Source organism: Heloderma suspectum, chromosome 6 (assembly GCF_057233095.1).
Source record: "Heloderma suspectum isolate Gila_16-S chromosome 6, 16-S_ref, whole genome shotgun sequence".
Lineage (NCBI taxonomy): Eukaryota > Metazoa > Chordata > Lepidosauria > Squamata > Helodermatidae > Heloderma > Heloderma suspectum.
The window spans coordinates 47,491,618-47,514,310 of record NC_139463.1 but is presented as its reverse complement, the minus strand read 5'-3'; the positions used below and the strand labels follow the sequence as shown (position 1 = coordinate 47,514,310).

Genomic DNA, 22,693 nt, shown 5'->3' with positions numbered 1-22,693 from the left:
CAAAAAAAAGCCAGAGGTGCTCAATTCCTACTTTGGCTCAGTCTTCTCCCAAAAGAGGGTCTATGATCCCCCCTGGCAAAAATGAAGTACAGGCTGAAGGGGCAGGATTGCAGCTTGAGATCGATAGGCATATGGTCAAGGAACACCTCATTACTTTGAATGAGTTCAAATCTCCAGGGCCAGATGAACTGCAACCTAGAGTAATAAAGGAACTGGCAGAAGAGCTCTGAGGACCACTGTCTATTATCTTTGAGCAATCATGGAGGACGGGTGACGTGCCAGATGACCGGAGGAGGGCTCATCTTCAGCTTGTGATCGACAACAATTCCAAGATCCTTCTCACTTGTAGTGTGCTTGAGCCACGTAACCTAACCCCATAATCCTAGATAAAGAACAGTAGATACCCTGATTAAACAAATGACACACAAATGTGATGCTTTTTCAACATTTATTTCTCTACAACTGATTCAACATTCAATATCCATCTGTGAAAAAGTATGTGAACCTTTAGTTTCACATAATGTTTCATCTAGCCCACCACCTCCCCAGGTAATTGGTTCCATTGTCGTATTGCTCTAACAGTCAGGAAGTTTTTCACAGTAGCCAACTGTGGATCCACCTGATGGATGTTTCATCTAGCCCACTTTGAGCTAGTTTGCTCATCAGGATATCATGGGGCACTTCGTTGAAAGCTTTGCTGAAGTCGAGATATATGTCCACAGCATTCCCACAGTCCACAAGAGAGGTGACCTGATCAAAAAATGAGATCAGGTTCGTCTGGCAGGATTTGTTCTTGACAAATCCATGTTGGCTTCGAGTAATCACTGCATTGTTTTCAAGGTGCTTACAGATGGATTGCTTTATCATCTGCTCCAGAATTTTCCCAGGGATTGATGTCAGACTGACTGGTCTGTAGTTCCCAGGTTCCTCCTTTTTACCCTTTTTGAAGATAGGGACAACATGAGCCCTCCTCCCGTCATCTGGCACTTCCCCCGTCCTCCATGATTTCTCAAAGATAAAGAACATGGTTACTGCCATTGGAGAGTCTTTTCCTTCCATAGTCTCACAGTCCCTGTTCCCTTTAATAACACTAATAATAAGAAACTTCCTTTTCAGTTTTAAACTATGTTTTTGCTGTCTCTTCCAAGATGGCAAAAAGCAAGATACAGTGGTGAGAAGTTTGTGAACCCCTTAGGATTGTCACATATTTCCAGCCTAAAATGTTATTAGATCTTAGTCTAATGCTTTTTCAATATTTATTTCTCCACAACTGATTCAACATTCCATATCCATGTGTGAAAAAGTATGTGAACCTTTAGATTCAGTACCCCCCGCCCCCTTGAGCAGCAATGACTTCAAGTAAGCGTTTCCTGTAACTGTTGGTCAGTCTCTCACATTGGTTTTGAGGAATTTTGGCCCATTCCTCCTTACAGAACTCCTTCAACTGAGTGACATTGGAAGGCTTCCTTGCATGAACAGCTTGTTTCAGGTCCTGCCACAACATTTTATGGGGTTTAGGACCAAACTTTGACTAGGCCATTGTAAAACACGGAGTTTCTTCTTCCACAGTCATTCTTTTGTAGATCTGCTTGTATGTTTAGGATCATTGTCTTGTTGCATGACGCACTGTTTGTCTGTTTATCCCTGTCTGTTTAAAATGTCTGTTTATTCCTGAGGAAAAGGCTTGATTTTTTTCCCCCATGGCTTAAACAATTCTGGAAATTTTACTTTTCTACTGTAAGGTGTAGAGTAATTCTCCTGTTTGAGTATTCAGAGCACCAGCAAGTGTGTCAACTTACCTTGTAGTCCGGAAGTGCAAAGTGCTTCTAATGCTGATCTTCGCTGTAGAGGAGGCATTCACAGAGCGGGGCCCGCCCACCGAGAAGGCCCGGGGGTCTGCTCTTGGGCTGCAGGGGAAGGGGGCGGGTCTGTGCGAAACCATGACCGCTCCATGGCAGCACTGGCAGCACTACATGCCAGCCAAAGCTGGATCAGGAAAGGCCCTTGCTAAAAAAGAAGAGCGCATCGTGCGGAGGAGTGGCACGAGGGCTTGCCTCTTTCGTGGCTGACGGGTGCTGAGCAGGGAAGGCAAGAGAGAGACAAGTTATGTTTTGTAAAGCAGCCAGCATGTCAGTGCATGTGATGCGCGCCTCTATCAGTATCACAGACATAACAGAATGAACTGTTTTCAAAAATCACTCCCTCCCTGCAGTTGGTCATTGTAATCCTGTGCGGATGCACCAGCTTTGGCGAGGTTGAGGTCGTTCAAGTAAAAGTACCAGCTTGAGTGGCTTGTGAATTAAGTTGCGATATGTCTTGTGAAGGCAATTTCTCAGAGTAATGCCCTTTTTATTTAAGTTTCTAAATCTTTTTTTCTTTTTTCCAGGTTGACTTTCCAAGAAATCTGGCTAAATCTGTTACAGTTGAGTAGAATTCTCTGTAATGCTTTGGCAGATATCAACAAGAGACTCTCTCTCTCTCTCTCTCTCTCGGTACTGGAAGATGTTGATTTTAAAAGTTCTCCTTTGATCATATGTACAGTAGTCTTTATAATTCTGTTGCATTTGTGACTTGGGTTATGCCAACAGCATTAAGTGACTATCATTTCAAAGAACAATTTTTTCTCTAAAAATCATCAGCATTATCTGTTGGCTAGCTTGATTGTTTCAGGCCTCCCTAGTGCTATTTTGCATCACTTCCTAATTATCCATAGGATAAGATCTTTCAGAAAACTAAATGGGAAAGGAGGTAGCTGCAAAAGTCTATGCTCTGCCAGAGAAAACAGCATTTTCCCATTCCATAAGGACTTCCACGTCGTCAAAAGGTGGGATCCACATAGAATTGACTGGCTTGAAGGGGTCTGTTGTGTATAGTGGGCTCCTGCAGTCCTCCAATCAATAAAAATGTGTGCAGTTTGCCAGATGAAGCACCATGGCATCGGTCCCTTGGATTTTGACCCTTCCATTCAGCTCAGTTCTGTGTGGGTCCCATTTTAGAGACTGATATCACTCCTGTAAAAATACAATGCCTAAAAAAGAAAAAGTTCTGCTTAGTTGGTCCTGCAGCCTTTAGACTTGAGATGAAAGGCCAATTCTTTCATTTATTTTTGATGTGGTAAAGTCACCATAATGTGGCTAAACCAAGTCACTTTCATATGGGGAGGTAAGATCAGGCCTTACCCAGACAGGGTAAACTTTTTTCAAGGAGCCTCTTTCACAACATAGTAAAGATAGAAGTCACCGTATGAGGGTGTGGTCAAAAGAGAGTTCTACAGTAAAGTGACTTTACCATGTTTAAAAGGAATGTAAGGACACCGCCAGGTTTACTTATAAGAGGAAGAAAGGTGGGGAACCCTTTCACCTCTCAACTGAATTTGTGTGGGTGAGAGAGGACAAAAAATGGAGTTCTATACTGAAGAGTTGTCCCCAAAGTTGTTTCAGGCATCTTGTCTGCAGAGCCAGAGCAGTGGGTTTAAATCTCCATGTCATGTGGAACACAGCTCTTCAGTTAATTCTCCTGCTTCCTCAAATAAATTCCAGTATGCACTGAATCCATATAGACCATGATGGAGGCCAGGCTACTGTTTTCCTTCATCTGTGAAGCAGAAGAGATTGGGGCAGGTGAGGAAAGTAGTACTGAGCTCAAAAGAGGAAGAGGTAGCTTGGTGTGTCTTTCTGTCTGAACATACTTGATGTGAAAGCTTTTACTCACTCCAAAAAACACTCCTTCCCTTTTGGCAGTTGTGTGTGTATGTGTGTGTAGGGCAGGGGTGAACAGGGGCAAAAGTGTTTTCCATTCTGTGAAAAGGAATGCATCCTGTGTTGCCAGCCACCTCAGGCAATGCTCCATGTTTTGCAGCACTGAAAAGTAGGCCATAGAGCCACCATAGGGTAGTACAGGAAGACGGAGTGCTGCCTTGCTTGCGTTGACAGCACAGAGATGTGTTCCCTCCTTCCATGTACCAGTTACTTGAGGATAATATATGTAGCCAAATCTGGCTATGTGCTGCTGGGATTAGTAGTAGCTGATGGGGGGAAGGCACCAAAGCAGCAACATAGTGGTTGTGTACTCCGATGCAAAGTTTAGGTGGGTGGGTTTAGTTCCTGCAACAGTATATACTTCTTGCCCTGAGAATGTTCACGTTTATATTAACTGTTTATTGAAGTACTCCTCTTAAGTGTTTCCCATCCTTGATAAAGCTTGCAGGCAGTGCACTTAACAGTTAATTTTAATTAGAGTGTCCCAGTTTTAAAGACAGATATTTCTCGCCTGCTGCTGTGTATAGAGTTGTCTTTCCTGATATGAGGAAGAAAGAAGGTCTGCAAAATTTGAGTGGGTTTGGACATTTGATGAAAAGCCAATTCTTGGAGCCCAAAGTGTAAGGTACTTGTGCTTCCTGTTCCCTTTGCTTTCCCGACGTCTGAAGCTGCTAGAATCTCTTCCTTCATCCAAGCAGTAGAAAGCAAGCATTACTCTTCTCTAGCTTTGTATAGATCCATCTTTTAGAAAAAGAACAGCTATACATTCTTTCTAGTATTATGCTTTTATCTGAGAGGTAGATAGCAGGGATAAAAGTATTTAAAAACACACATAGTAGGAGTGATACAGAAGGGAGGGCATGCAATATAATAGGAGGGCCAAAGATGAGCTATAGTAAAGCGCTCCTAGGCCCAACTGATGCATCAGGGCTGTACAGCTTTGGAAACCATTGATTGTGCAAATGGGGCAGAAATCTAGATGTCCAAATGAACCCACTTCCTTGGCATTAGTTGATGGGCCAGAGGTAGCATAAAAGGGCTGTGAATAGTATCCTTTGGCAAATCTGCTTTCCCCACTATTTCAAGAGCGGAACAACTGCAGATTTTACAGAAGCTAAAGAAAAAATGCAAATAAACCAACTTACAGAGCTAAATTGAGCATGTTCTCCATATACGTCTTTAAAAATTGGATAAGAAATTAATGTGCTAAAAGGAATCCAGAGGGACATTATGAAGTGGGTCTTTCCTCTCAATTTCCCCAGTTTGTGCAGCAATGGGTCAAAACAAGAGTCATGTCATTGTCCCTCCTACAGTTCCTATCAATAAGGAATCTGTCTGTTTTAATGACATTGAGATGACGCCCATGGTGTGTCTAGTGTTTAAAAGTCTTAAACGCTCATATTCATCTTCTTTTGCATTCACCGTAAAATGTCACTTGCCATTCAGTTAAACAGTTAAAGTAGCCTGCAGTTACAGTTGAACACTGGATAGTTGTGAAATTTTGTATTGTAAAGAAAAGCTATCTTGCAAGTGTCTGTTATGTAATGTTGAATTATAGGTCCTTCCTTCTCAATGGTTGTTGAATAAATAGTGGAACTGCCAATAACACAATAATAGGAAAGAGCATCTGTTTGCAATTATGTAAGATTGTTGGAGAAGGCTTCACTTGGTTTGGGGTACTGTAAGTATATTAGGAGAAGCACCAGTCCAATGGAAGAAATGCAGTACAGAGCTGAGGGGAACATGTGAAGCTCAGCAGGCTATATTGTATAAGTGGCAGAAAGTGATTCTATCTGATGGAGGAAGGACCTGACCCATCTTCTTGCATCCTTTTTCATGTGGGGTTTTCCTTTGCTTTGAATGCTGCATCTCCAGAAGTCAGCAAGCCTATTATCAGGGTTAACTCATAGAACTCAACAATCCATCAGTGTGGTCTTCAGTACTTTCATAATGGCCAACGTTCTTGACTACAAATGGCCTTGTGTTTCCCCTGCCTCCTAAAGAAGACTGACATGGCTGACCACTGGCCTCTACTTAAAGAAATCAAAGCAAAATTTGCATGTGTGTGTGTAAAACTGGAACACTTTGGCAAATGCTAGTCCTTCCTTTCTCTGCTTGTTTTCCTTTTGACCGTACATATACAGCTTGTCTTGGTTTAAGGGACCATTCTGTACTAGTTTTGCTGTGTGCTCCACACAGTGTAGAATTTTATTGTTTAGGTTATTTCCTAGCATTTTTTGTATTAGCTCTTTGAATAAAAACAAGTCCCCAACCTTACCATGACTTTGACTTGGAAGACTTGTTCTTTCCTTCCATAACAAGAATCACCCAATAGCTACCTGGGGACCAACATGGGAATTAAAATGGCAAACATTGGGGGAGTAAAATTTTACAGCTAGCTAATTTTGACAGGCCTGTATTGAATGCCAACCACTGATTTTAAAATTGCATTTAGCCCGTTTTAATGAACTAATTAATGTCTCCAAAGCATATTTCCCTTCACAAATTCTTGCTCCCAGCCCCCTTTTTCTTGAGGCAAAGGATAAAAGTGTTAACCACAACCAACCAAACATGGATTTAATTCACCAATAGGATTCATTCCCCTACAAATTTAGCCACTTGCTGCAGCAGACTAAATTTCACCATGGGAAAACCAGAGATGTGAAGGCCTGGGGAAAAATCATTTTTTCTTTCCCAAGAGCCTGTTTGTTTGTTTGTTCAATTGAATAATTTTGGATAATGAAATATGTTGTTTTAGAATGATGACTAAAATGTTTAAAACAAAATCTTCATATACCTGGCCTTTACTGGCCCAAAATGATTTTTTAAAAACTATCTAATAGGAAGACTTTTATGTAAGGTTAGAGATGTAAAGTTTCTGGAAATTTTGAAGCCATCTGGGGGGTGGGGGTTAAACAATCTCTGTAAAGATTCCCTGCATATTTATTTCTTCCATTCCTTATTGAAATGATTGATCTAATGCATCTTTTACTGATAGACATTTAAGGATGCTTCAAGTCATGCTCAGTCTTGAACATATGACTAGAGTCACTATATCATAATATGTGAAGACAATGTGTATTCTTGACAGTTTGGGGTTTGCTGCATAGAGTTCTGTGTTTCTGGGCTTGTTCTGGTTAGATGGTGTAGCAATCAATTAATGTAATTCTAAAACCCATCGGTGAGAGAAACGCTAGGTTATCCTGCCACTGCTACCATTTGCAACGAAACAATGTGTGGGTTATCCCACTTATGTTTCTTTAAACATAAAACAAACAAAAAATTGAGGCTTGGGTCCATGGAACTCACTGCCAGTTTTAAATGAAGTTCCCAATTAAACCTCACCATAAGGCAAATGCTGCCTTAGTTATAAAACCTTTAACTGCTGCTGTCTCTACCGTTTCCTCAAACCTTTCCCCAGGATACTCCTCCTCCTCCCATTTCCTACGCTGCACTATTTGTTCAGCCTTTCTGCCTGTAGGATACAGGCCCCTGAGTTTCCCTGTTCCTTGAACCTTTTCCCTGCACGAGGTTTTAATCCCAACCTAACCGACAACCTTCCCTTCCAGCAGCTGTTCTGCAAATTGTTTAATTCCCTGAGAAACTTAACGTGGTGTTGGAGGCTTTGCCAACAGAAATACAACACAACATGGAAAACAGACAATCCATTTCATCTGATCCAAGCCAGGCAACAGCTTATATTGTACAACCCCCCATTTCCCTCTTGTAAACAGAATATACGAAACGAGAGCTCAAATTAGTTCTTTAATAACATCAAAATTGACAGAGTAATGACTATATCTAAAAATGACTCATGCAAACAAGCCAATGGCACAGAATTAGAATCTTCTGTTGGCTGAATAGTCATTCATTTCCTCCACCGAAGGTAGCCAAATCTATCTGAGAAAAAGCTCTTTTCTGACTTGTATTCTCTCCACTAATTGCTAACATTCCCTTCTCCATCCTTCCAGTGACTTCCAAGAATTCCACTTTGGCCACTACTTCTGTAATACGAGATGTGCTTGGCTACTGACTCTTGGTATTCTTAGTTAATAAATCCATTATCCCAGTGACCACCATAACAGGATTTGATCAAGTTTTGATAATAGGTTATCAAGATTGATTCATCTGTTTTAAGCTGTGGCCCTGTGGTTAGAATATTTAATGTGATTCTTCTAGAAACTGCAGAAAAGATGTAGAACCATCCAATCACTTCCATTGCCACTCTTTTTGTTCTATTAAAAAAAACCTCTTTAGGAATGGCTACTTTGGAGATATTTGCTATAATGAACTCCAAGGATTTTCTACTAAGAGAAGATACATACAAAGTACTATATGTCTGTATATAGTACGCCATCCAGTTCAACCTCGCTGTTACATAACATTAATTGTCACTGGAAGGTTAATTAAAATTAAGGAGTATGGGCACAATCCAATCAAAGTTAAGCACTTAAGTCCCATTGATTTCTTGATCTTAGGCATCAAAATGTTCTGGACTGATCATGTTTGCTCTTATGGTACCTGTGCAATGTTAGGGAAATGGAAGTGAAGTCCTTATATTAGTTCTGCATACTCTAAGCTTTGGGAAATTTATTACTCTTACATTCTGTTTGTTCTTCAGAGAGCCCACAGAGGCTGATGTAGATTTCCCAGTTGGTCTCCCATTCAGGCACTGGCTGTTGTGAATGGGCTTATCCTGCTTGGGATGTGTGGAGCCTTGTATGAGTGTAGAGCACAGTCCATAATAGCAGCAGCCCAAAATGTTTTGGTGCCTGAGCTGGGAAATCCAAAATGGCAGCCCTCAAAAATTAACATAGGGCACAATCCAGTGAGAGAGTCTCCTGCAGAAGCCTCAGCGTACTGGGAGCTGCACAGGAGTTCTACCAAGCTCTTGCAAAGTTGGCATTTATTTTGAAGTGGCTTCTGCAAGAGATCGTCTCACTGGATTGTGCCCTCATGGATCAGCTCTATCTCCTAAAAATACCGGTTCTCATCTTGTCACATGAAGGCTGCCAAACAAATAAGAGACTATGCAATAGTAGTGCTTGGTGAATTGGGTCCACTGGCCTCCCCCTGGCCCCCCCCCGCAAACAGCTCCTCAACTGCTGTTCATAACCTTTCTTAATGGTTTAAATGGAAGATGTCCTTGTGATTGCAGTTAATGCTCTGTAAAGGAGGTATTCGTCTTTACAGGAAATATTTATACATTAATAAAAGCAATAAAATCATAAAGAAAAAACAGAAACAAAACAAGCACAGCTTGATACAATAACGTGCCATGAAATATCATTGGCTTTATAATAATTTACTACAACATGAAAAAAGATCTTTTATCCACACAGGATAGGAAATGCTTCCACTTAAAATATGGCAAGCATGCAAGAATAATATATACACCACATATTTGGAATTTTGCTTTTAACTCATGTGCAGATAATTTTAGTGTACTTAAAAAATAACTTGGCCCAATTTACAGTTTTGAATCCCTTTGTCCCTCCCTTCCCCATTAATCTTTTGAATTTAGAATTGGGAAAACAAAATTTCTTTGTAATAAAAACAGATGCTATCAAAATGTCTGTATTGTTCCTCTGAGGTTGTTCTGCAGTGACTGCTAAGTGAACAACTTGAGTATTGGATTTCATTTTTATTTTTTTAACAAAGCATTTGCATTCCAAACTTTGAGGCACCTTCACGGAACTGTAACGAGTAAAACCTACTCCCAAATAACTTTATTACACGAATCCCGTTTATTTTTTACGTTCTGAGCACAATCCATCAGGATGGTCCCCTGATAAGCTCCTTCAAAGTAGTTCTCTCGTGCATACCTTATCCACCTCGGTGAGGCATGTCGAGGAGACCTTCCCAGTGAATTGTGCTCTCCATCTTAAAGGGAGCAAAACATCTACTCCACTAGAATATGTCCAACCATTGCTAACCGGCATCCAGCCAAATCTTGTGCCAGGGCTTCCCTGACAACTGAAAAGTAGTCTTGTGACACGGCTGACCACAACCTGCAAACCAAAACAGTGGAGACTTTTGGAGAGGCATGTCACAGGGCAATGTCCCAAGTGGTGTCTTGCTCTTTCAGGAGGCTGCTTTGTTCTGCCTGCAGACAAAGTAACTCATGCTCTGGCTGGGGGAGACCTATGGACAAAAGGCAATTGAATCTCTCTGTGCAGGTTAATAAGAAACTGAATAAATGTCCCCATAAAATGACAACTGCTTTCCAGGGCAGTGGCTTTTTGGACTTCATCTCTGTCCATGGCTTGGCCTTGCTCTGCTTTTCTCCCATTTGGAAGACAACATAGACATGATAAGCAAGAGTGATGGTCATTTCTTTTACAGATTATATCTGAACTGTTCATATCACCTGAAAACACTCAGCTGAGGATACCTGCTTGTACCACAGCCATGGAACTACAGAGAAGGCACATTTAATTTGGACAATTGGGGTATAATCCTATGCATGTTTAGACAGAAAAATGTCCTGCTGGCTGTGCTGGCTGGGGAATGCTGTAGGACGTTTTTGTGTCTAAACATGCATAGGATCGTGCCTTTAGTTGTTTAAAAGTTGCAACCTTCTAAGGTTCTTGGGCTTTACGACATCACAACATGCAGCAGAACACTAAATAAGGACATAAGAATAATCCTCCATGAATTTGTCTATTCCTTTTAAAAAGCCATCCAAATGACTCACACAATCTCCCCTCAAGGAAATGTGTGCATTCTATACACATCCGATGCCTCCCTGCATCGTGCAGATGTGCAACTTCCCTCTTTGGATGAGACGTGCATTGATAAGTAGACACACAAGTCAACCATGCGGTTGGGTACCTATCACATGCTGTAACAAGCAAATGTGCCCTCAAGCAGGGCCTTTGCATTGCCAGACCACTTGAATGACCAGGCCTACTTGTGCAAGGCCATCTTTATAGCTGCAGTTGGCCAGAACTCCTATGCAACCCACACTGAAATTACTAGAACCTATGAAAGGGCACACGTGTGTGCATAAGTCCCCCACCATGGCCTGTGCCCTTTACCTGTTGCTCTGGATGTGTTTTCTTAAAAAACACCTGGTAAGGTTGCGAATTTGGCACATAAGCCAGCCGAAGTTAAGCTCTTTTAAGTCACATTGATTTTGATTTCAATGAAAGAGGTTTAAGCATGTGAAAGTTAAGACACCAAAATTAATGTGAGCTCAAAGTGCTTTTTGAGCACTCCATACTATTTTAAAAGAACCAGTATAGGATGCTTATTTAAGTTATTTTGCTGAAAGGCATTTAAAAAACCTGCTAGCTACAAAAGTGTGTAAAAATACTTAAAAATTAGGAGGCATGGTTTCTTTGGCAACAGTTGATCCTAATAATTACACAGTGGGCATGGAAATTTACCCTTAAAGATCGAGTTATTTTATCTACTTCTAAAACCTGTGTTACTAAATCAGGTTCTCATTCATTTTACTACAGGTTAATGACACGTACATATGCAGGATGGGAAACTCGGGTTAGCTCCCATTTATAAAGAACAGAGAAGAAGATGCAACCAGTGCATCTCTTGGGAGGCTCAATGTCATTTTACATTTTTGCCTTGGCCCCGTATCTGGCGAAATGCAAAGGACACAGCCAACAGTCTTGTCCTTTTAGACCAAGTGCTGTGAAAATTCCCCCACCCCACTCCCTAGGGCCAGTTTCCACTGGGTGCATGAACATATGATACTACCGGTCTGACTAGCCTAAAAGTATCCGTGCTGACTGGCAGCAGCTCTCTAAGGTCCTTCCCAGTCCTGCAACATAAGTATCTTTCACTGGTGCTTGGAGCTTATGCATACAGCACATGCAAGACTGGATTTTTCTGCACAAGTCTTGATGGTGATGGAGCTGATATGTGCAGAAATTCCAAGGAAAGGGACAAAACAATTGTGAGAGCTGTTCCATAGAAAAGGGAAACAAAACAGAGAAAAAAAATCTATCTTAAAACAAGCATTGGCATCTCACATCATGTTGAAGTCAATACATAGCTTTTTTTTTTTTTTTTAGGAAATGTGCATATATACTGAACTTATCGGTGCAATATGACCACTATCATTTAGTTGGCACTTCTACTTCACTAGTGCTTTGCAATCTTACTACGTTTGCCTTCACAAGAACTGCTCTCTCCCCCTGTATTCACAGTGGTTCCTGCTTTACAGATGGGAACAGAGGCTGATGGCGACTTGCCCACAGGCACCCAGAGGGCCAGAAGGTGACACTTCAAGCCCGTTCTTATCTCCCAGAAAAGAGTCCATCTCTCTCGCTCTCCTAGAATTCTCTCTGAACACTTATCTAGACTGTGACTTAACATGTCCTAGAAAAATCTTGTCTGAACCAGGATGTCTTAACTCTCACTCTAGACACACAATGCACCATTCACAAGACTCACGTGTGAATCCACCGAAAAAGTCTACTTGTGTTGACATCAACATGTAAAAAATGCTGTGAGAATCTGTTTGAAAGTAATTACTAAAGGTTTTTTTTAAAAAATTGCAGTTTGGGTGATTTTAAATTCATCTCACTATGTGCAATCTGGGAAAACCATTTACATGAACCTCCCTCTGGTCATCCTTCCGTTCCTTCTTCCCACTGTTGAGCTGTGTTGTTTTTCTAAGCTACCCCGCTTCACCCAAACTGCCACAAACTTTTTAAAGAAGCCTTGATGGCCTGCTAGGCATATTGGCAGTGGTTTGCAGATCTCCAACAAAATCAGCCATGTCCTCATGCTTTCAGAAATTTGGAAAAGTGTTTTGGACATTTCACAGATCTACTCTGTCTGTTGCACAGCCAAGGTCAGTGTATCCTCGGTGCACAGTTGCTCCACGCGCTACATTTGCTCTACTCTTTACAGTCTTCTGGCTCCTTCGGTCTCCTCCTGTCAGCTTAGAACATGATGAAGGCTGACCTTTCCATTTCATTTCACTTTCTTCCAAGGGTGATGCGCTGAAGCGTCCATCAGTTCTTCCTTTTAAGCAATCAATGTTTAGTTAATTCAGTGAGCTGTCTTCCTTGGAGTAACACAGCAAGTCCAGGCACGTACACAAATCCCTTCCACATGGTGAAAGACACCAGCGCTATCAACACGGGTCATAGGAATAGCCCTGGTTTTAGCTACCAGGGTTTCTGTGGTCATGGCTATTTCTCATCCTGAGACTCCCGCCATTCATCTGAGGAATGATCTGTTCTCAGCATGAATGGGCAGCAACACGACAAGGAAAAGGCTGCCTTCAGTGACTATCAGGTGGCTGATTGTAGCACGAATGCAGGGGAATGCAGGCAGCTTCCAGTGAAGCTGTTCCCTGCCAACCTTTGCTTGACAGCTCTGGCTTTGTCTTTTTTTCTTTCTTTTTTTGAAGTGATGAAGGGCAGAGGTTCCTTCTGAACTGAATACAAGTGATTTGAGCATTCCAGTCAACTGAGGCATTAGGGCTTTAAAAAAAATTAAAAGTGGTTTGCTCATCTCATCACCCAGAAAGTTAAGGCCGGCCGCGTCCATAATATAATTGTTACAGTACTGCTGAAAATGGCTTGAGAGAAGCTTCTGGGAGAGAGAGGCATGCATTTTAGACAGAAGGGCGAGGAGGGGGCCGGGAAGGGGGAGGAGCCCGGCTGGGGGGTGGGGCATGAGGGGGAGGCGGGAGTGGCGGCAGTGTGGAAGGTGGGGATGGGGTGGGAGGCGTTGGTGAACTCGGTGGCGGGGGGGTATAGATGGGGGCTGGGGGTGGAGGGTTGTAAATAGGGGCAGGAGGCGGAGGGTGGCAGGCGTTGTTGAGTGGGTACTTTGGCGGAGCCTGAGAAGTCTTCACTCTGGTGAAAGTAATGCAGCGACCCTGAAAAACAAACACACATGGGGTCACTCAGGATGAGGCGCCCAAAGTTGAGAGCTGATTTATGCATACTGCAATTCTGTAAAAGCACAAAAACCTGAACAGGGTGCAGAATGTAGCTTGACCATCTCAGATTCCCCCCCCCCCTTAAAAAAGGGGGAGAGTTCAAGGCCTCAGGTTTGCAAAAATATGCTTGGATGCGTACAGGCAATGAATGCCTGGTGAAAGAGGTGAGTCAGTTGATGTTCTAAACAGTGTAGAGTGCATGCAGGGGGAGGGGGCTTCCCACTCGGCTGCTCCCCCCCTCGTGTGCATGGGCTAAAGAAAGGGGGAGCGCTGGTGGTGGTGTTTCTTGTGGGAAGGCGGATTTAGCGGTGGAAATGTCTAGGCGGGAAGGTTTAACCCCCTAACTGCATGTGGTGCTCCTAATTTGAATTGGGGGCCCACGCGCTTACGCTAAAGTAAAAGAAGGCAGGATCAGCTACATACTACACATTTAACATAGCGTGTAGTTGAGTTTGACAGCGGGACAAGAGCAAGGAGGTTGTGTCAGAGGCTTCACAGAAAAGGTCAGGTTTGAGGAGGGATTTCTAGGAAGAAACAGTTTCGAGATAATCTAAAATCAATAAAATGAAACAATAAAATCAGTTAAAAAGAACAAAAACAAAATAGCAGCATTGAAACATAAAATAAGACAGCAGTTTAAAATTAACCCTTTACAGCACAATTCTATGCATGACTACTCTGAAGGCCCATTGAGTTCAATGGCCTTTCTCCCAGGTAAGTATAAATCGACTCAGACGGAGCACAGCAGAGCAAAACTACGCTACAAAAGCCGGAGGACACACTTCAAAAGCCAGTCCGTCTCTCTTGCCACACGGGCTCTAAACTGATGGAATCAAGCAGGACCTCGGCATTACAGCCAACAGGGCTTCTCTCTCCTCCGAAGGTTTGCGCTGATGCATCTTTGGAAGCCAAACTCTCCAGGAGCCAACCTGCACCACTGACTTAATGTAGAGGGCGAGCACATCAGGGTCCTTCGCGACAAGATGATGCTGTCGCAAATCCGCAGCCACTCCGCCGCTTCCCCCGGGAAAAGGCACATTTTGGGAAAGACTTCGTAGCGCGCTTTTCCTTAAAGCGGCTCCTGAGTGCTTCTGCCGCAGGCGTGCCCAGTCCCCCCACATCAAACCCTGGGCATGGCGCTGTGACCCAGCAGCGCCCTGGTCGAGGGGTGGGGCCGTCCAGGGCACTTCCCGACACAGGCCGCCCCTTCAGACGGAGGCAGCAGTTTGCTGCGTCCGTTCCGAGAGCAGCCCGAGTCATTCGTTTCCCCAGTCAAGCAATCACGCTGGGCCGCCCCCTCGGAGCAATGCAGAAGCGCGCTCTCCCCGCCCGGGAAGCCTTTGATTCATTCATTCCCCACGGAAGGGCAGACAGGAGGAGGGAGGGGGCAAGGAGAAAAGGGGTGAGGGGCCGGCCTGCTGTTCTCACTATAGCTTCCGTTCTCTGTCCATCAAAGCGCAGTAGCGCTCTTCCAGTCAGTCGGGACTCCATGGTAGGGGATTTAATCCTTGCATAGTTCGCAGCTTGTTTCTCCCATTCATCTTTTAACTTCTTACCATTCCAAACTGCGGATGAGAGGGAAGAGGTGCGGGGTTCAACTAAGGGGGCTCAGTTCAGTGCTTCCAACCTTCCCTGAGCAGGGAAGCGTGGGCAGGGCTGGGAACGCTCTCATTCGCTAAGCAGAACCCACCTGATGGATGACGTTCAGTTCTGCTCCACCCACTCAGCCCGGAAGCATGGGGATTTCAAGTGCTGCATGACCCACGAAAAGCAAGGTTTTAGGTATACTCTGCTTTTCTTGCTTTGTGTGTCCCTGACAGACCAAAGTTGATTTCATTAAAACCTGGATACTGCCTCAATGTGCATCTCATTCTGTTTTCATGTAGTTGGTTTCCCCCAACCCCCTGCCACGTCTCCAGCAACTACAGAGCTGCAGTATGAGTTGAGATGCAGGAGATATAAGGTGGGGTTCCAGGTTATAGGAGGCCCTGGGCAAGGTGCCTTCCAGTCCACCCACTGCACCAACCTGGCAGCCCCTCTGGTGAGCTTGAGGGTGGCCGGGGTGGGCAGCAGCAGGGATGGAGCAAGGAGAGGCTGTTGCAGCTGCCTGGGCCGCTGCTTCTCTCAGTGACATGCCCTCCCAAAGAAAAGTTCTGGGCACATTCGCGCCTGCCCCTACACCGGGTAAGCTTAGTGTGTGTGTGTGTGGGGGGGGAGCCACCAGGGGTTGGGAAAGTGGCAGAGCTTTTCTTTTAAGGCCCTGGTGTGGAGAGGAAAAGCTCCAGGCCACATGCCTGCAATTTCATAGCTAGAAAAATAATCAACCCCTTTATTTCTCTGCCTCTCCCCACATCTGCCCCAGAAACAGGTGCAGTGTGGGAACGCAGATTTAAAGCCTGAGAGAACCAAGCACTCTTCTCTCTTCTCCATCTCTCCCATGTTAAAAATCTGGATCCTGTTTCTATGATGGAACGCAACAACAGTGGAACAAATGTAGTTAAAGTTGGTGTTTTCCTCTTGGCTCGGATGAAAGGCCTATGTTATGTTCATAGGCATTTATGGTCTAGAAACAATAGGGTGGGGACAATTAGCAATCCCTTGTATGGCATCTTTGGTGGAAAAAAGTGCAGAATGTGGTTGAATATTAGTAACTTGATCCTCACACGCAGCCTCAAAAGGCATCTCTAGTTGTCTATAAAAATGGTGCCAAGTCACTGTTTGTTGTCCTCGAAGGTGTTTTAGTTTCCTCTAATAATTTCTACCTTTGCAGAACAAAATCCCATAAAAAAATCTCAAGCCACTGGCATAACACACTTGTTTCATCAAATACAAGATCACCCAGAGAGAGACGGGGAGAGTAGAGGGAGCTGACGCATCGACCATAAGAACATCAGAACTCTGCTGCGTTAGACCAAAGGCTTCACTAGTCTAGCTTCCTGTTTCCCACTGTGGCCAACCAGATGCCTGTGGGACGCCCACAACGACTGACTGCAATGCCGCCCCCTCGGTCATGTTCCCCAGCATCTGGTACGTAGAGGCAGCATACAGCCACCACGACTAGTAGCCATTGCTAAGTTCATACTTGGGGATTAACATGAGATTTTATATAGACAGAACTGAAAAACACAATTGACCTCAATGCTGTTGTGTGAGAAATGATGCACATGGACATGCATTTGCACTCAAGATAAGATGCATCCACTCCCCACTCACAGATTCACAGCACAATCCTATACACGTCTATTCAGAAGTAAGTTCTGTTGATTTAAATGAGGCTTACTCCCAGGTGAGTCAATATACCATATACTACTAGTATAGACAGGCTGCTACCTGTGACTGATTCTTTGAGTGGTCATCTGTGCAATCAAACGTATGGGCCTCTGTGCCTGTGCAGAGCTCGTATTGAGAAACTTTTAAAGCTGAGGAATTTTAGGCAGGAACCCCTCCTCCACCATCCAGTACACAACTCTCAGCAAGTTTCCACCTCTCCCCTCAGTTCCTTAAGACTGACACTGCAGCCTCATAACCAAGAGAAGTAAACACATTCAGTACCCAACATCAAACTCGAGTATGACACCCGAGTGGGGATGGTGGGTGGGTTGTATGAATGCACAATGACCACTCAGAGACCTACTGTTACAGGTAGCAACCTGTCTTCCTTCTTCGTGGTCTATGTGCAACACACATATGGGTGAGCTAACTTACAGCAGAGGTGGATCAGTACCCTGCAATATAGAGGACAGGATGGCACAACCAAAGGCACAGTCAGCTCTCGCCCAGGTGTCCAATATGTGGTGCTTCACAAAAGTGGGCGGTATCGACCAGGTGGCTTGCGCAGCCCAGTTCCAGGATGGAGACGCCTCTGCTGAATGCGACAGGCATCGCTACCGCACGCGTAGAGTGAGCTGTAACTGGGACAGACGGTTCAAGCCCATGAGCCCAGCCAGCTCGTATGACAGTTTGACAGGCTTAACGATCCATGACGCAAGGGCGCTGAGTGGACAGAGGGTGGCCCTTCTGCCTGCTGCCATAGCAGACAAAGAGAGGAGGTGACAAGTGAAATTGTTCAGTTCTCGCCTTGTAAAAGGCCAGGGCACAGTGCACACTGAGTGTGTGTAGGGTCAACCCCAAAGGTGTACATGGGGAGGCAAAGAGATCAGGCAACACAACGTCCTGATTCAAATGAAACTCTGAAACAACTTTGAGCAGAAACGCAGGATCAGGTTGAAGCACCAATTTATCTCGATGAAAACTGAGATATGGCTGGTCTACCCTGAGCACACACAGCTCTCTGGCACAACGTGCAGATGTCATGGCCACCAGAAATGCCACCTTCCAGGAAAGGAAACACAGGTCCGGAGGAGTGAGCGGCTCAAAGGCTTTCAGTGAAAGTGCTTTTAGCATAACAGAACGGCTTGGTACCGTAGACTGGAGATGCCAAATTCCTGATCCTTTTTAGAAATCTTTTCGCTGCCAGATGCGAGAAGACTGAAAATCTCTCAGCTGGAGGATGAAATGCTGAAACTCTCCCTCAGGTAAACGCTGAGGGAAGAGAGTTTGAGTCCTTTCTCAAAAAGGGGGAGGAGGAACTGGAGGATCTGATACAAGGAGAACCATCTTGGGTGGAAACTCTGTTGACGAGCAAACGCCACGAAGGCAGTCCACTTCCTCGAGCAGGAGCGCTGTGTGGAAGGCTTACACGGAGCATCTAGTATTCCCTGCACCCCGGCCAGGGCTGCAGGTTTGTCAGTCACCCATCATCCACAGCGGAGAGTCAACAGATCTGGGTGTCAAATCCAACCATCCCCCCTGGTGAGGAGAGATGGGATGGAAGGGAGCTGTCAGCTCTGACCCTGTGCCATCAGCATTGGAGGAGCAAAGCAAGGCTAGCGTGGCCACCACGGTGTTACTAGTACGCAGTTGGTACTATTCATCGCAATCTTTGCCAGGACTCTGGTCATTAATGGGAAGGGAGGAAAAATGTGAAGCAGCATTCCTGCCCATTGAAAAGCAAAGGCATCCCCCACTGAGCCTGGACCCTGTCCTGCTCTGGTTCAGACAATGTGGCAGTTGGCATTGTTCGCAGTGGCAAATAGGTTGCCCTCTGGCGTTCCCAACACCTGAAGAGAGTGCTCAGAGCAGACCTGTCCATCTCCCATTTGTGGGCGGCCAGCATTGTCCGACTGAGTTGGTTGTCCAGTACATTGTCCGCACCTGCTACATGAATAGCCACCAAACCTATTCCATGCAGTATTCACCAGTTGAAGAGATTGAGCGTAAGGGCTAAGAGTGGAAGCGACCCAGTACCTCCTTGCTTGATAAGGTACACAATCACAGTGGTGTTGTCTGATGTTGCCTGGACCTGCCTGCCTGTCAGGTCCAGCTTGAAAGCATGAAGTGCTTTGTCCACTGTTCTTAGCTCCAGAAGATTTATATGCTGAGTGGCTTCGCTGGTGGACCACCTACCATGCACTGTTAGTGCCTGGCAATGAGCTCCCCATCCTGAAAGGGATGCATCTGTTGTCAACACCACAGATGAGGATGGTTGGAGGAACAGAAGCCCCCAATCCAAGATGGTTGGTACTGACCACCCTTGCAGGGAGTCCTTGATGCCGGATGGGAGTGTCAGCTCAGTCTGGTGATCATCAAGCTCATTGTTGAAATTGCAGCTATACCAGTTTTGTAGGGGTCTCATCCACAATCGTGCATAGCAAAAGACAGCCATCATTGCAGCCGTAAACTCAAGTAAGCGTTGGATCTTGTAAGCTGTGGTAGATTTGTTTGACAGCATGTCTGAGGCAAAAGTGACTAGTGTTTTCAGTCTGGTGTCAGGTAGGAAAGCCCGTCCCACTTTGGAATCCAGTAAAGCCCCTATGAATATTATGCTCTGAGTAAGCACAAGGTGAGACTTTTCCATGTTGGTGTACAGTCCTAGACCTTTGAGGAGATTGCAGGTCACCTCTATCGACCATAGGAGCTGAGACCTTGTTGACGCCACCAAGAGCCAATCATCAATGTAAGGGTAAACTTCTATGCTCTGAAACCAAAGATAGGCACCCATGACCGCGATGCACTTTGTAAATACCCTCAGAGCGGTGGCAAGACCAAAGGGTAGGACTTTGAATTGGTAGGCATTAGAACCGATGGCAAAGTAGCACTGATGACACTGCTCCATGGTGATGTGGAAGTCAGCGTTTTTGAGGTTGACAGAGGCAAACCAGTCTCCTCGGGAGAGGTGTGGGAGAACAGATGCCACAGTAACCATGCTGAATTTTGGGAGCAAGATGAACTTGGTGAGTTACCAGACATCCTAATCAGTTGAAGGCTGCCATCCCTTTTCAGTACCGTGAAGTACCTGGAATAAAAACCGTCCACTAGTTGGCTGCGTAGGACCAGCTGGATTGCTCCCTTGTCAACGAGGGTTTGCACCAGTAGTAATGTATGGCTGTGAGAGCTGGACTATAAGGAAGGCTAAGCGCAGAAGAATTGATGCTTTCGAACTGTGGTGCTGGAGAAGACTCTTACGAGTTCCCTGGACTGCAAGGAGGTCAAATCAGTCCATCCTAAAGGAAATCAATCCTAACTGCTCATTGGAAGGACAGGTACTGAAGCTGAAATATTTTGGCCACCTAATGCGAAGAGAAAATTCACTGGAAAAGACCCTGATGCTGGGAAAGATTGAAGGCAAAAGGAGAAGGGGACGGCAGAGGATGAGATAGCATCACCGATGCAATGAATATGAACTTGAGCACACTCCGGAAGAGAGCGGAGGACAGGAAGGCCTGGTGTGTTATGGTCCATGGGGTCACGAAGTCGGACACAACTTAACGACTGAACAACAACAACAAGAAGGACTGAGGATGGAGTGGTCACTTTCACAGTACCAAGTGGAGGCATGACATCAAATTTGATCTTATATCTTCTCCAGTCTATAGCCAGGACCTATAAGTCTGTTGTGATGTCTTGCTATTTCAGATGGTAGTTTGATAGGCGTGTCCCGAAAATGGGAGACTTGTTGGTAGATTGGGAGAGAAAAGGGCATCAAATCAAAGGTGCTGCTGTCTGGCTTTCTGCGGTAATCACGGTATTGGGATTGTTGGAAAGATCTTCCTTGCCGGTTTGACTGTGATCATTGCTGTTGCTGCTGATACAGGCCGGTGTTGTAGGGCAGGTATTAAGGGTCCAAAGACTGGAACCAGCGACAATGTCTAGGCTGCTGTTGTTGTTGTGGGAGGAACCCCATTTGACAGGCTGTGGTACTAGCTTTCTGTACAGTATGCAATGCCTTGTCTGTCTTGGCATTGAACAAGCCTTGCCCATCGAATGGCAGGTCTTCTATTCTTGTGCTTGTCTCTTGTGGAAGTCAAAAAGACTGAGGCCAAGCATGGCGTCGAAGGGCAATTAAACTCACCAGGACCTTAGACTTACAATCTGTCTGATGGCAAGATGTTGCCTCAGCAACTTCAATCTGTTGCCTCAGCAACTTCAATGTTTCAGTTCAAAAAGACAACCCACCTCTTTTTTTATCATCAGGCAAATGGCCAGGAGCTTGCCCACTTTGTCCCACAACAGCAATTGGTAACCTGCAATCACTGCTTGATAGTGAGTGATCTTCAGGCCCATTGAAGCAGACGAGTGAAGTCTCCTGCTCAGCAGATCTAGCTTCTCCCTTCTTTGTGGATTGGAGAGGAATGTGCCTTCTTTGACTTGCCTTGTGCTGCCTTGACCACCATGGAATTGAGTGAAGGATGCTTGAACAAGTACTCTGCATTGGTGTCCTGCAGGCAGTACATACCCTCCAGGCGCTTCGATATTGGTGGCACCGTGGAGAGGGCACTCCATGATTGTCTGATGGTCTCATTGAGAGTAAGCAGCAAAGGAATAGCCACTGGCTTATAAGATTCTGCATTTATGGCATCGAAGACCAAGTCCTGGATGGACAGGATGGCCTGTTGCATTTCAAGTCCCAGAGCCTGTTCCATTCTGAGGATTTGGTCAGTGAATTGGCCCAAATCCTGAGAAGGAGAGGTAGCCTCATTGCTACCGACCATTTTATCTGCGAGGATATTGAGAGTGGACATGAAGACTTGGAAGTAGAGATAATACATACCCCTCTTAGACAAGCGTGGCTGCACTGTTGGTTGTGTGGCAGGTTGGGGCATTGATGTCACAGCCGGGACAGACAGCTGAGTTTGAAACAAAGTTTGTACCAAACTTCGCTGCAGTGGTAACCAAGGCAGAGTCAGAGGAGACCTATACACAGGAGGAGGCAGGACCTGTGGAAGGGGCTGCAAAGATATAGCGGTTGATCTGGTGGCTTTGATACGGTAGCTGACAGCCAGATTTGGAGTCGACTTTCCTCCCAGATTGGGTGCTCAGGCAAACGACGATAGTGCCCTACAGAGTCGTCATCATATTCAGATCATTACATTGGCCTGACTTGCCTACAGTGAGAAGGATGCCTTCCTCGATACGAGTGTGGGGACCGGGAATGCTCCCAGGACCAATGCCAGTCTCTGTGTTCTGTGAGACAACACCCTGGAGTACGCAGATTCAGGCGACTGCTGACACCTACCCCATCTGGGATCATAATAGTCATCTCTGGGCCACGGCGGGCGAGGTGGAGGCCCCAGACGTGACGACTCCCTGATCTCACTCTCCGATGCCGATGTGAAGAGGAGGGGTTCTCTTTGTGGGACGGACACCATTGGCATTGGTGACGACAGGAGCAGCAGTGTCGGTACAGGCGCTGGTGCCAACGGCATCACCATCATGGGTTGTCGATCCCGAGGCGCTGTCAAGACAGAAGCAGGAGGCTCATCTCGCCATGGTGTGTCTGGTGGTGAGTCAGACAGCGGCTGAACCTGAGGAGCTGAAGGAATGGCATGCGGGTCCTTCACTGATCCCGAGTGATCATGAGCCTTTTTAGTATGTTCAGAAGATGGAACGGTAGAAGAACTTTTTTCTTTCTTTGGAAGTCTTTTTGTGAGCATCAGCACCAAAGACCGACCAG

At 45.2% G+C, this 22,693-nt stretch overlaps 2 protein-coding genes across 5 annotated transcripts in view; one reads left to right on the top strand and one right to left on the bottom strand.

Annotated features, from left to right (window-relative positions):
* Positions 1-12,271, top strand: part of GFPT1 (glutamine--fructose-6-phosphate transaminase 1) — a 72,878-nt gene extending 60,607 nt beyond the window's left edge. For 2 of the 4 annotated variants that reach the window (XR_014783771.1, XR_014783770.1), the window contains 2 exons: positions 2,387-2,492; positions 11,930-12,271. Coding sequence is in view for 2 of the 4 variants with exons in the window: in XM_084804205.1 (XP_084660331.1) it covers positions 2,387-2,431 (45 nt within the window). In the remaining 2 variants the exon portion in view is untranslated. Of the gene's footprint in view, positions 1-2,386; positions 6,425-11,929 lie in introns of those variants that run through there. The other 2 variants (XM_084804205.1, XM_084804204.1) reach the window with 2 other exon arrangements.
* Positions 11,095-22,693, bottom strand: part of ANTXR1 (ANTXR cell adhesion molecule 1) — a 217,767-nt gene continuing 206,168 nt past the window's right edge. Inside the window, exon 18 of the mRNA XM_084804206.1 lies at positions 11,095-13,617. Within this exon, the coding sequence (XP_084660332.1) occupies positions 13,351-13,617 (267 nt within the window). The 3' untranslated portion in view covers positions 11,095-13,350. The remainder of the gene's footprint in view (positions 13,618-22,693) is intronic.